Source organism: Moschus berezovskii, chromosome 6 (genome assembly GCF_049115385.1).
Source record: "Moschus berezovskii isolate FMDL1 chromosome 6, NW_MosBer_1.0, whole genome shotgun sequence".
In the NCBI taxonomy this organism is placed as follows: Eukaryota; Metazoa; Chordata; class Mammalia; order Artiodactyla; family Moschidae; genus Moschus; species Moschus berezovskii.
Window position 1 is genome coordinate 44,897,407 of NC_142465.1, and position 13,874 is coordinate 44,911,280.

General features: G+C 37.9%; 1 protein-coding gene across 1 annotated transcript in view; it reads right to left on the bottom strand.

Moving 5' to 3' along the window:
- MUC19 (mucin 19, oligomeric) overlaps positions 1–13,874 on the bottom strand; it is a 126,410-nt gene that overhangs the window by 63,942 nt on the left and 48,594 nt on the right. Inside the window, 8 exon segments of the mRNA XM_088837009.1 lie at positions 5,636–5,701; positions 6,108–6,194; positions 6,687–6,752; positions 7,790–7,978; positions 8,330–8,422; positions 9,886–9,960; positions 10,218–10,316; positions 11,501–11,539. Of these exon segments, the coding sequence (XP_088693135.1) occupies positions 5,636–5,701; positions 6,108–6,194; positions 6,687–6,752; positions 7,790–7,978; positions 8,330–8,422; positions 9,886–9,960; positions 10,218–10,316; positions 11,501–11,539 (714 nt within the window).

The following is a 13,874-nucleotide window of genomic DNA, read 5'->3' on the forward strand; positions in this document are numbered from 1 at the left end:
CCCCGTGGACTGTAGCCTACCAGGCTTCTCCATCCATGGGATTCTCCAGGCAAGAATACTGGAGTGGGTTACCGTTTCCTTCTCCAGGGGATCTTCCCGACGGGGATAGAACACTCCCTGGTGATTTTATTATGAAGGGCTCATGGCTGCATAATTCCCTGTATTTTTTATATTCTTATAGCTTTAATACTTGAATTACATTTAACTGACTATGAAACCCTTGGCCCACATTCTCTTTCTTTGTGTAGCTAAATGCTACTCTACTCTTAAGTCCAATGCTAATCTAATTTTATTTACTTTTTAATAGCTGTCTTTTTCTTCAACATCTATTCTTTTTCTTTCAAGTCTAACATTTTTCTAAAGCCACAAAACTGATTCTTCGAGGTATAAGTTAATCATTTCAACATGTAGATTTGAATTTTTTTTAATTACGGGAAATGTGATCTGATTACAACTCTAAGTATTAGTTTGATTTCATTGCTTTTACTTCTTTAGAAACTGTAATTATATATATATATATATGATATTTTGTCTATTTCCTGTAATTATGTCCTACTCCAATCTTCTTTACCTTTTCTTGCAATTTTTTAGGGAGGTGATTTTTCCAATTCTACCCTCTAATCCCTTTGAAATATTTCCAGTCTTATTTATTCTCTGTTAGGTATCTTGTTATTTGGCCTCTACTTTTGAGATAAATTTTCTTTCTTTTTTTTCAATATCTCTCCTTCAGTTTCAATTTAACATCATCCTAACTATTTATTTTTACCCTGAGTTTTCTTAATTTCTAATTTTGATATCTCTTTATATCTTCAGTTGTTTTTTTAATTTTAAATTGTATTAATGTTATGTTTTTGAAATCAAGCAGAGCCCAAATGACCCCCTCTAGTACAAAGGTCCCTGCATGTCCCTTGTCTTTTGTCTGTAGGAAAGTTGAAATCTCCCAGGCCTCCCAGAATCACAAAGGAGCACGTTCAAGCAGTTAATGATTAGGAAAATAGAGTCACAGAATCTTTCAGTGTCTGCTGATCTTTCAGTGTCTGAGCTGTTCTGGAGATAACTGTAACTGCCACCAGAGGGGGAAAGCTAACTTAATGATGACCAGACTGTAACCATGACAAAATCTTCTCCATCTATGGCTAGCACAGTTCCAAGTATTGGTCTCAAGAAAATGGGATTAGAATTATTGCACATAATAATCTCTATCTTTGTGAGCATCAAAATATTATGTTTTGCTCTGCTTGCATATATAAGCAGGCATCTAAAATTATCAGCAAAGAGATGTTACAGATCCATGTCAACATCTTCCACTTTAAGAATATGGTGCCATATGTCAACATGAAGAAGTTACAGAAGATGTACCTTCACCCCTAATCCCATTAAGATAGAATGATTTCTGACAGTGGGCATTTGTAAGCAACAACTTTGTCCCTTTCCTGTTGCTCATTTCTGTTTCCCTCAAACCTTGTAGAAATGAGATCACTAAGCAACATTTAACCTAACTCCTAAATAAGCTCTAGTAAATGCACACAATACCTTGCCTAACCTGTTTCTTCTTTCCCTAGATTGAAAGGAGAAATGAAGAATTAATCAGTTAAAGAGTGATTATCTCTCTACCCTAAACTTCCCCCTTAGCAATTTTTCAGGCAGACCATGTAACCAATAGAACATCTGAAGAAAGATCATGAGGAGTCAGTCAGCCTGCACACAGTGGAAATGATGCAGAACCTAACATTTTGCCTCAGTAATTCACTGAGATTGTTTCTGCCTTTTCCCATTAAAAACTCATGGCTGAGTAGAACTTTTGGAGTTGGTTCTGGGACATGAGTCCATCTTCTTCCCAGATTGCAGGCCTTCTGATTAAAGCAAACTTTCCTTTCTACCAACACTTGCCTGTCAAGTGTAGGCTTTTGAGAAGCGAAATAACATTTTGCTGAGTTCAATAACATTTTAGTATTATCCCTCTGCTTTATGACTAGGTTTTTAGAATTTTTTAGCTATTGTTGAAAATTTCTGAAAATATATACAAAATAATAGTTTTATATAGATATTGGAATTTAATTTTTCTCTTTTTTTTTTTTTTTTTTTGCATTGTATTTTTCTAAAACAGCAATAGCAGGAGATCCTATGCATTGAGGGCAGAGAGGCTTTTGTGAGGCTCATCAGATTTCTCAGATCCAGGGCTTCCTCTTGTTACACTGAAGGGAAGATTCTTTTGTAAGTGGAGTGGAGTCTTTCCTTTGTCTTCTAATCTTTAATTATTATCCTGTTTTCTAGAGACCCTGAGATTCAAGTACTTCTTTTTTTCTAACATTCGAGTTCCCAGGATTCCTTAGCCCTCCAATATGTCTCCTCCTTTGCAAGCAGTTGAATGCCTTCCCAAGACTGCCAGTATTCATTCCGTGAACTCTCCACTCTTTTCTTTCAACCCAGCATTCACAAATGCTCTGACTTACCAGGTCCCAGATCTCTCCGTATTCTCTAATCAAGGTAAGGACCTTTCCTTCTGGAGGTGAATCCTAGTTGACACTATTTATATTCTACCATTATTAAAAGTCTCTCTCTACGTCCCTTTCTTCTGATGACCTGACCTGAATCTTGGTTCCTCTATGAGTCATAAAGCCATCTTTCCCAGTCTTGAGGTTTCAGGCTTCTCTGTTCCCTCCAAACATTCTAGATGTGGACTCTGTTGATATTTCTGGTTGGAGGCTGGAAGTATGTGTAGATTCTAATATATACAGCCACCATTTTCCTCTTTAAATTTTTTTTTCATAGGTTCCTTGAGTTTAAATGCTACTCAATTCTAAGAGATTCAAAACACATTAAGGATCAGGTCCTTAGTCCATTTTACACACTGATAAGGGAGGTGGTGTTGTGAACTGCTGACAACATCAGGTCCAGATTTGCCTAACTTCCATGACTTGGGGCTCTAGCGTCTGGTTCTCCAGAGGAATTACCACCTACAGCTCTGAAGGTTGCTCCAGGCAATTCCCTTGGCATGGCTTAATTTTATAATGGGAAGGAAAAGCTAGTTAATTAAAATATAAAACTGATCCTTTAATGAGGATGCCCTGTGTAAGCAAAAATAAAAATGTTGAATATCAGGCTTAATTCTGTTTACTGAAAATAAGGGAAGAGACTTCCCCTTTTCTTTTCTTAGAGTATTTACTTTAGAATATTTGTAAAGGTAAGTACTTTTTAGTGTCTTTGAAATGCATGTAAATCTTTTAAAAAACTAAATAAGCCTCTAGTCGGCTTAATAACCCATAAATGTCTCTCTCAAGGACTTTGGTGCTATCTCTTTGAAAAGTAACATTTCAGGAGACAGCGCTTCTTCCCCCTCTAGATACAAAATTTCCTCCTATCATCAAAATAAAAGTTTATTTTTCCATTTTATAAAACCAATTATTAACTAACCAGATGGATACCCACGTGCCATGTGAATTTAGCATGCTGGGAGGGATTAGGGGAAGGAGGAGAAGGGGATGACAGAAAATGAGATGGCTCGATGGCATCACTGACTTGATGGACATGAGTCTGAGTGAACTCGGGAAGTTGGTGATGGACAGGGAGGCCTGGCGTGCTGTGATTCATGGGGTCGCGGAGAGTCGGACACGACTGAGCGACTGAACCGAACTGAAATGATGTGTAAAAAGTGAAAGTGAAAGTGAAGTCGTGAAGTCGTTTCCGACTCTTAGCGACCCCATGGACTGTAGCCTACCAGGCTCCTCCGTCCACGGGATTTCCCAGGCAAGAGTACTGGAGTGGGGTGCCATTGCTTTCAATTTTCACTTTCATGCATTGGAGAAGGAAATGGCAACCCACTCCAGTGTTCTTGCCTGGAGAATCCCAGGGACAGAGGAGCTTGGTGGGCTGCCGTCTATGGGTCGCACAGAGTCGGACACGACTGACGTGACTTAGCAGCAGCATGTGTAAAAAACTGGTGCTGTCAAGTTCGCTTACTTTTACTTAAGCACTAGTTATTTTTCTTGAGAATATGAACGTAACAGATTGTATCAGCTTGGTGAGATTTCTGTCTTTACAAACCTTTAGTAAATTGACTATAATTTGTATCACATTCTGGTTTAATGCTTATTCAATAATAAAATTGTTTTCTTTCTCTTCTACCTTTGTGGAGAGAGTCTCTGGGATGGGGAAAGATTTTGTTTTCAATTCTGTTTCTTCAGCACCGAATTATGATTGCTATTTATTTCCCTGAAAATGAAAACATCCTTAAAATTTCATTCTGCTTACTTATGTTTTGAGTCTTTGCTCATTAAAGTATATAGATATAGGTAAAGAATGTTCCCTGCCATCAAGCCATCAGCCACAGCAGCCTCTCCCATGGCAGAGTGCCCTGTGGGCATTTCAAGATGAAGAGAAACAGGATAGTGGCCCTGGATAAAAAGCGGTATGACCTAAGGAATTATTTCACTGAGGCTAGACTCCTGCATTTTCCCATACATAGAAAAGTGCTATAATCATTACTTAAGATGTCTGGCTTTCTTTTATGATCAGCAGTAATCTTTTGATGTACTATATGTATTTTTTTTTTTTTTTCAGAAAAAACACCTATGTATCCTAGCTCCTCCTTTACCTCTTTTGAAGAGTTTCTCAGAGTTATATTGTAAGAATAGGTTAGCATAAGAACGGCCATCTTAGAGGCCGGAAAAACCGTCTTTACTGAGTACGTGACTTGAGGGAGGAAGAACTAGATAAAACCTGGGAGACAAGTTAATCTTAAGTATCAGGAAGGCAAGTTAATCTTAAACACCAAGGATGTGGGCGGCTTCGACACTGAAAATTAGGTAAACAGGTCTGATAAACTTATCTCCTTAAGACCCCAGGAGAGAGATAGGCACAGCTGTGTGTGTGTGTAATAAAAATTCCTGTGAGTTAGGTAATTTAGAAATATCATGATTTGAAAATGCTATATAACCCCTTGGCTCTGAGTGCTCGGGGTCCTTGTTGAAACCCGCTGTGTCGGGCGGACACTTGGACCCCAGCTAGCTGGAAATAAACCTCACTGTGTGTCTTGCATTATCGTGAGTGTCCTCTGTTCCTTTGAGGGAAGGGCGACTCCGGACTCTAACAATATGAGAGGCTGTCTTGCAGGTTATAGTCCTCGATAAGGTCCCCAAATAAAACATAACTCACAACTTCTAGGTTGTGTGTCTTTTTTTCAGTCAACGCAGTCAGTGTACTGATCATAATATCATATTCTTTTCAAAATAGAATAATTCTGTTGTCTTCAACCCCAACTAATCAGCTCTCTTATAGGTCCTCTTGAGTTCCCACTTCAACACTTGTCACTGAACATTTCCTTGATTTAGATTAGCTTCTATCATGCATGATTTTGCCTTTGTGTATATATAAATATCCATTTCTCCAGCTCAAAACTCAAGTTCTAAGAGAATAAATATCTTACTCTATTCCCCTCCTCGTTTCTCTAGGGCACCCAGTATGATGTGGACACACACAAATAAATAGCTCAATTTATTTCTGATCTCCTTCAGTTTTGAGATCACACAAATAATAATAATTAAATTTCCCAGGAAAACTTGTCTCTGACCAAATTTTAAGTAAAGAAATCACATTTGTATTGTCCAATTTGATTCTGATTATGTTCTCTCAGTACCTGTTGCTTCAGAAGTGTTCTCACGAGCAGCTCCAGTGGGGGCAGCATTTTCACCTCCGGTTGTTCCTAATTGAAAAGAATGATGTTCTCACTGGACACTGGAGTTGCTAGATTAAGGATATCAAAATACAGGACTCCCAGTTGCGCTTGAATTCCAGATAAAGAACAGTCACATCCCAATTATTGCATGGGGCATACTTACACCAAAAAAAAAAAAATCTTATTTATGTGAAATTCAAATTTAAATGGCATCCAGTATTTTATCTGTCAACTCTACCTAACATAAATGGTTGTGATGAGAATGCTCTAACTACCCATTCATTTGTCCTAAAATTATAACCTTTAAAGCCAAAGCCATTACTCAGTTCACATAAATCCCTTCTGAGGAAGGAATCAGCTAAGAGTCTCAGCTAAGCTCTTGATGGAGCACCACCAAAGTGTCCAGGTGTCCTGCACCTTGCCTCTGAACTACCCATTGGGCTGGAACCAGAGAAAGATGGTTTAGCTGTGATGCCACTGCCAATTTGAGTGGTAGTTCCAACAAATTCTACTGTTACCCCTGATAAACAGTATTGGGAGAGTATATATATTATTGTGCTTCCCAGGTGGCATTAGTGGTAAAGAACTTGCCTGCCAAGGCAGGAGACTTAACAGATGCGGTTTTGATCCCTAGATTGGGAAGATTCCCTGGACGAGGTCATGGCAACCCATTTCAGTATTCTTGCCTGGGGATTCCCATAAGCAGAGAAGCCTGGCAAGCTATAGTCCATAGCATTGCACAGCGTCAGACACAACTGAAGCAACTTAGCACCCATGCGTATATTAATGTGACAATCCTGTACTATAACATGTTTGAAGGGAAGACTTGGAGAAACTAGGAAAGAAACCTTCTTCATGAAAAACATGATTCAAGCTTATCCCATTCTCCATCTTTTCTTGGATGGTACAGTAATAAGTAATGCTAAGCAAAATCTGTAGCGTTCTGAAGAAAAGAATGTCCTTTCTGACCAAAGTCACGGTCTCAGTGACAGCCTCTACTCACCTAACTTACCTTCAGACGCTGTCACTTCACTGCTCGGTTCTCCAGTTGTTTGACCAGCTGATGATCTGGTAGTCTCTTTCAAAATAAACAATATATATCAAATTATATGCATAAATGTCTTTAGTTAAACCAAACAGAGTTTATCTGCTTTCAAAATACTGGGACTTCCCTGGTGGTCCATTGGCTAAGACTCCATGTTTTCAGTACAGGGGCCCTGGATTCGATCCCTGGTTGGGGAACTAGATCCTACATGCTGCAACTAAGAGTTCACATGTCACAGCTAAAAGACTCTGCATGCTACAACTAAAGAGCTCACATGCCTCAACTAAAACTGGGTGCAGCCAAATAAATTAAATAATTTTTCTTTAAACGACTGTCATACTTACACATTTCCAGTTCACTCTTGCAAAAAACTGATCATAAGAATCACCTGGGTTGCTTGTTAAATATACAGATAGACTAGCTCAGAGAGTCTCAGCCTAGGTCATACATTGGAACAAACTGCAAAGCCTTTTTTTTTTTTTTTTTAGTTTAATTTTTTTTTCTTTTTTAAACTTTTTTAATTTATTTAATTTTAATTGGAGGCTAATTACTTTGCATTATTGTATTGGTTTTGCCATACATTGACATGAATTTGCCCCGGGTGTACATGTGTTCCCCATCTTGAACCCCCCTCCCACCTCCCTCCCCATCCCATCCCTCTGGTATTTATTTCTTAATTGAAGGATAATTGATTTACAGAATTGTGTTGGTTTCTGCCAAACATCAACATCAATCAGCCACAGGTATACATATGTCCCCTCTCTCTTACTTTTAAAAAATCACTTATGCCTGGGCACTTCCTCTCAGAATTCTGATTTAACTACTCTGTAAAAGCCTCTCCGTATGTATTTTCAAAAATATTTCTAGTCAATTTTAATGTGTAGCCAAGATTGCAAACCATGACCTTAACCCAACTTCACATTCACGGCCTTAGAAGTCCTAAGGCAGGAGTCTTAGAATTTGAAATACAACATACTTTGCTATAGATCACCTCTGAACTGATATTAGAGAATCACTGGCATTAATCCCACAAATGTAGAAATAACAAGGTCATGAATATGTGCATTTACTAGTAAGGAATAACTCAGAAGTGCTGGTGACTTCCTTAAGGTCAGTAAGAAGATGCCTCAGATGACTGTCAGTGTTGCCCATTTCCATACCTGGTTGGCCTCCAGGGGTTGTGTCTGGGACAGGTGAGGCTGCATTTGTGCTCTTGCTCCCAGGTGTGGTTGTAAAGCTTTCTGAAGTTCTTGAGGTCCCTGACACAACAAGGAAGAAGCATTACTTCCGCTGTCGCAGAACTGTACATATCACCCCTCTCTAATGTGACAAAATCAAAGTTTATCACAAAAAAGAAATCTTCAAACGATTCCTATGATGTCTATGGCTAGATGGTCTTATATCAGTTGTTCAGTTGCTAAGTCATGTCCAGCTATTTACGACCCCATGGACTGCAGCACACCTGGCCTCCCTCTCTTTCACTGTCTCCCAGAGTTTGCTCAAACTCACATCCATTGAGTCAATGACACCGTGTAGAGTTTAATCTTTTGTTCAATCTGTAATGTGTTCAGCACTATGTAGCAGAGGCTAAGGTTCACACCCTGACTTGCCTGATTCTCCTGGGCTTGTCGCTCCTGTGCTTAGTTGCCCAGGTGTGCCATCTTCCTCACCTCTCATTGGTGCAGTAGGACCTCCTGTTCCTCCTGATAAAAAAAATAACTATTTAAAAATACCCTAGACCTCTGCTTCAGTTTTTCTCACAGTACGGACTAGTAACAAAGAATTATGGATTGCACCCGCTTACAAACCAAACTTTGAGAAACCGTGCTCAAGACTGCTATACTCACTGTCTGATAACCAAAGGAGATAACTGACTGACTTGTCATTATCACTACATAATTCCAATTCCAATTCTAGAAAATATACACTCAATTGTCATCACCCTAAAATTTAAGTCAATTCACTGATCTAATTGGAATTAAGTCATTTCTTAACTTGTCCTACTATAGCTTGTATCTTTCAAATTATTTTTATGTAAGCAATATCTTATTCCAAAAATATTTAAGACACAAATTTTAAATTGAGAAATTTGCCAAAGGAAAACAAATGAAGGAAAAATGAAATCAGGCCATGGATTAGTTAACAAATGCATGAAAAGAAGTTCTATGCATACATTAAAGAAATGTCTTTTAATGGTATATAATGGTTTTGATTTATCCCAAAAGCAATCTGAAAAATTAAAAGATTTTAAGTAGGACAATAATGTGATGACGGCTGAGGTTTTGTTAAGTTCATTCTGGTATGGTACTGGCTAAAGTGTAAATTGGGAAGGAAGTTGGGAAGAGTGGGAACATTCTCAACACTGACAAGTATCAATTGTTTGCTTGGCTCAACGCTAAAAGCTTCTGATTCTAGGCAAGTGTGCCCCTAAATTTTGTGTTTCAAAAGTGTTCCCAGGAGATGTGAATGCTGTTGGTCTGGAAACTGCACTTTGAGCACCACTGTGTTAGAGGAAGGTGAGTGAGGTGGATGAACATGAAGACTAGACAGAAAATGTTTGACATCTGAGCAAAAGCAAAGTCAAACGTGGTGCAAAGAGGAAATTAAAATGGTACTTAAACTCATGCACTGACTGCATAAGGGATGGAGTGAACTTAAGCTTGTTTGTTTTTAATCAAAATCATCAATAATATTTTATTCTGAAACCAACAGTAGTTGAAATTCAGTCAGTGATGCACAAGGGCAATTGTACGCTCACTGACTTCTCTTGGATGTTCACTCTTTAGGCACAGATTGCAGAATTGTGCAGCCACAGACAAAGAAGGCTAAGGGTTCGGCTTCTAATCCTGCCTCTGCCAGTTTTGAGAACTTTCATTATTTTCTTTCTCATGGGAAAAAAGACACCTAACTACCATGGTGTTGATGTGGATTAAATTACATACTACATATTTTAGCATCATTCAGAAGTTTTACTGTACCATGGAAATATGTCACTAATATTCTGCTAACATATAAATGTTAACTTTTCAGTTTTTCTCAAAGTCACCAAATAACTTACTGCTGATGCCAATCTCTGTTATCAAATATGCTCAGATTACAGTCGTTCCTGATGCGAAATGAAGAACTGCGTGTGGAAAGGAGTTAAGGACTCATTTCTTTGTCTCACCTATTCTGAAGCCTGTGTCACCTGTGCTTCCATCTTCAGTTTCCATGATTGCACTTACTGATACTCCAGTTGACCCTGATAAAGATAAAACAAAGACTTGTGAAAAAACTGCATGCTGTCAGTTCTCAAGGTGTATATAATTGTAACATGATATACAATAAGACTGCAATTTGTACAAAAAGAGCCTACATTTTAATTACATACAAAAAACATCCAAAGCTGATACTACACATAAGTCAGATACTTTTATTTTGTAAAATATTGTTCTGAGCAGTATTGCCTGAAACCAGTTGTTTAGCCATGCTGGTATATATGTCCTGAACTTAATGTACCTGATATGCTCCCAGAACCAGTGAAGGTGGGGCCCACTAGCCCTGTGGTGCCCACACTTCCAGCTGTGGAGGTGATGGGAACTGGAGTTCTTGTAACACCTGAGAAAAACATAAAGAGAACTTCTCATCTCATGTTTACTTTAATACCAGTGGGTGATTTAACTAGTCAAGCAATTCCTACTGTAGAAAATAGAACATGAATCCAGTGACTCTGCACAGATACCCTAAGATTTCCATTCCATTATTACTTTCCTACAAAGATTTTGGTTTAGTCCTTACCATATTTTTTTTTAACAAAGTCATGTCATCTGCATCTTAAATTGTATCATATCAGGTCTTTATACATTTATCTCAAAAGATTGCTTACAAATAAACAGAACCTTATGCCCTAGTCACATTGTCACTTAGAGATGACAGTAACAATGATGAAAATCATCATGAAATAGTTAGTTGCTACTTTTATATTTAAAATGCCTAATAAGCAAAATGTATCATGAGATCCCCTTGTTTTCTCTCATCCTATTTTTTTATTCTTTTTTTATTGTTTTTATTTTTGGTAATTTATTTTTTATTGGAGGCAAATTATTTTACAATATTATATTGGTTGGTTTTGCCATACACTGACATGAATTCGCCCCGGGTGTACATAAGTTCCCCCTCCTGAACCCCTCTCCCACCTCCCTCCTTCCTTTATCCTCCCTCTGGGTCATCCCCGCATGCCAGCCCCGAGCATCCTATAACATGCATCGACCCTGAACTAGTGATTCATTTCACATATGACAACATACGTGTTTCAATGCCATTCTCCCAAATCATCCCACCCTCACCCTCTCCCACACAGTCCCAAAGACTGTTCTATACATCTGTGTCTCTTTTGCTGTCTCGTATACAGGGTTATCATTTGCATCTTTCTAAATTCCATATATATGTGTTAGTATACTGTATTGGTGTTTTTCTTTCTGGCTTACTTCACTCTGTATAATAGTCATCCTATTTTTCTAACTTGAAGCTTGATATAACTTAATAGTTATATATGCTATATTTATATTAGCAATAAACTGAAGGCCATATTATAGCCAGTTAATATAAACATATCAAAAATGAGTCAAGTTCAGGGGTTTTCTTTAGTTTAAAAACAGTGGGAAAAACCCAGTAAACTATTGTTAAAAATATTTTTTCAAAAGCCAAACATATAAAGTTTCTTCCTTAAAAACACAAAGGTACTAATGATTTACACTGTCAGATATGTTTTCACATATAAAACCAGGAATTAATAGACTCACCTGTGGTAAAAGTTCCACTGAGGAAACTCAGAGTTGTTCCTGATAAGAAAATGAGAAATGATGTGAATTTTTCTGACCTCAAGGGAAAATACTAGAAAGACTGCTCACTTGTTAGTTTTCAATATATTTCAGTTCAGTTCAGTTCAGTTGCTCAGTCATGTCTGATTCTCTGCGACCCCATGAATCACAGCACGCCAGGCCTCCCTGTCCATCAACAACTCCCGGAGTTCACTCAAACTCATGTCCACAGAGTCAGTGATGCCATCCAGCCATCTCATTCTCTGTCGTCCCCTTCTCCTCTCACCCCCCACCTTTCCCAGCATCAGAGTCTTTTCCAGTGAGTCAACTCGTCGCATGAGGTGGCCAAAGTATTGCAGTTTCAGCTTTAGTATCAGTCCCTCCATAGTGACTTGCAATATACTCAGTGTTGAGAGTTAGTAACACATTTTTATTTCATTTTTAAAATAGTGACATTATAATGTCACTCTTTTCAATGCAAGTGTGTATGTGTGTATGTGTGGGTGTTTGTATGCTATACACATATGCATATGCTGAAGTCTACCAAATACAGTGTAAATGGAATAAATATATATCAACAATGAGAAGTCAGTTCTCTGATAAGCAGAGGCTGATTTTGTAGTTTATGATTTCTTTGACTTTATTCTATTTTTGATCATCAGCACCTTCAATATTTTTCTACTAAGAGTTTGGGGCAACTTGAAGGAGAAATACTTTTCAGGGTTTATTTTTATGATTTGATATAATGGGTTCATGGAGATAAACTTGAAGTCACCAGTAAACTCCTATAGGAAGAGATATATTTTATCCACATTCCTATTGCCAGGAAATGTGGTAAAAGTTTCTTAAAAGTTTGTTGTGATGTGGTCTATGGGCCTAAATATATGCCTTTATTAATTTCCAACTTTTTTAAATACTGAAAACAGCTATTTTCAGTCTTTCAATCTTAATTTCTATTTTAAAAAATCCCTGGAAATCTATTATGAATGTTTACATCACTCTAAAAGTTTATAACTTAAATAAAAAGAAAATACTTCTCACACAGTCTATTTGATCCTACTCTTTATCCAGCCATACTTTCATTCTTTCTATCTGCCATTCCCTTTACTTGGAAAACAGTTCCCTCTCTCTACTCCTTATTAGAACTGCATTGTCATTTCTCAACTAACTCATCTTTCTTCAATTCCTGACCATCCTGACTTGATCAAGTCCCCTCTCCATCTATCCTACCCCCATTTTAAGCACTTCATAGTTCTTGCAAATTATTGCTACTTTCCATTCATTTTAATCACTTGACTGACATCCATCTCTCTGACCAGACTATTGTTTCATGAATGCACAGATCATATCTATTACAGTTCATCATTAAACTCCTAATGGCATGAGTCCCTAATATATAACAGGAGCTTGATAAATATTTGCCAATAGAGTACATGAATGAATCAGTCAATGAAGTGAAAGTATTACACCTAGTCTATGTATGAAGAATTGAGCTCAGAAAAAGTAAGTGATTTGTTCAAGATCACTAGTGGTCAATGACAAAACTAGGACTAAAATCTAAGTCACTCTGAACCTAACTGTATGTACGTGATGCATACAGCTTTTTATGTGATGCTGCTGCTGCTGCTGCTAAGTCACTTCAGTCGTGTCCGACTCTGTGTGACCCCATAGACGGCAGCCCATCAGGCTCCCCCGTCCCTGGGATTCTCCAGGCAAGAACACTGGAGTGGGTTGCCATTTCCTTCTCCAATGTGTGAAAGTGAAAAGGGAAAGTGAAGTCGCTCAGTCATGTCTGACTCGTAGCGACCGCATGGACTGCAGCCTACCAGGCTCCTCCATCCATGGGATTTTCCAGGCAAGAGTACTGGAGTGGCTTGCCGTTGCCTTCTCCGTATGTGATGCTACCTCTATGCATAATACATTACTCTTGTAGTTTATAAGTTTTTTGTTACCCATTCACCATATTAATGGAAATACTACAAATTAGACTAGAAATTATAGAATAAAATGTCAAATAAAAAATAAAGCAGCCTATCTCCCCTGATTACTTCACAAAAATGGATATCGTATAAATATATTAAGTAGTTTGAGAGAAGGTTTGTGTGAATATTCTCAGAATTAATGTTAAACTTTAGCTGGGAAGAATTTTCAAATCAATATCAAGCAGACTCCACCAATAGAACTCTTCAAATCTTGATATCTTTTCTCACTAACACAACAATTGGACATTTGAATTAAAGTGAGTTGCGATATGGATGTAAGAATAACATAAGAAGACTGTTATGCCATTGTCCACAGAGACTGTCAGGATTATAATGACGTAGCAGGATAGACCTCAATACTTCAAGAGACTGTA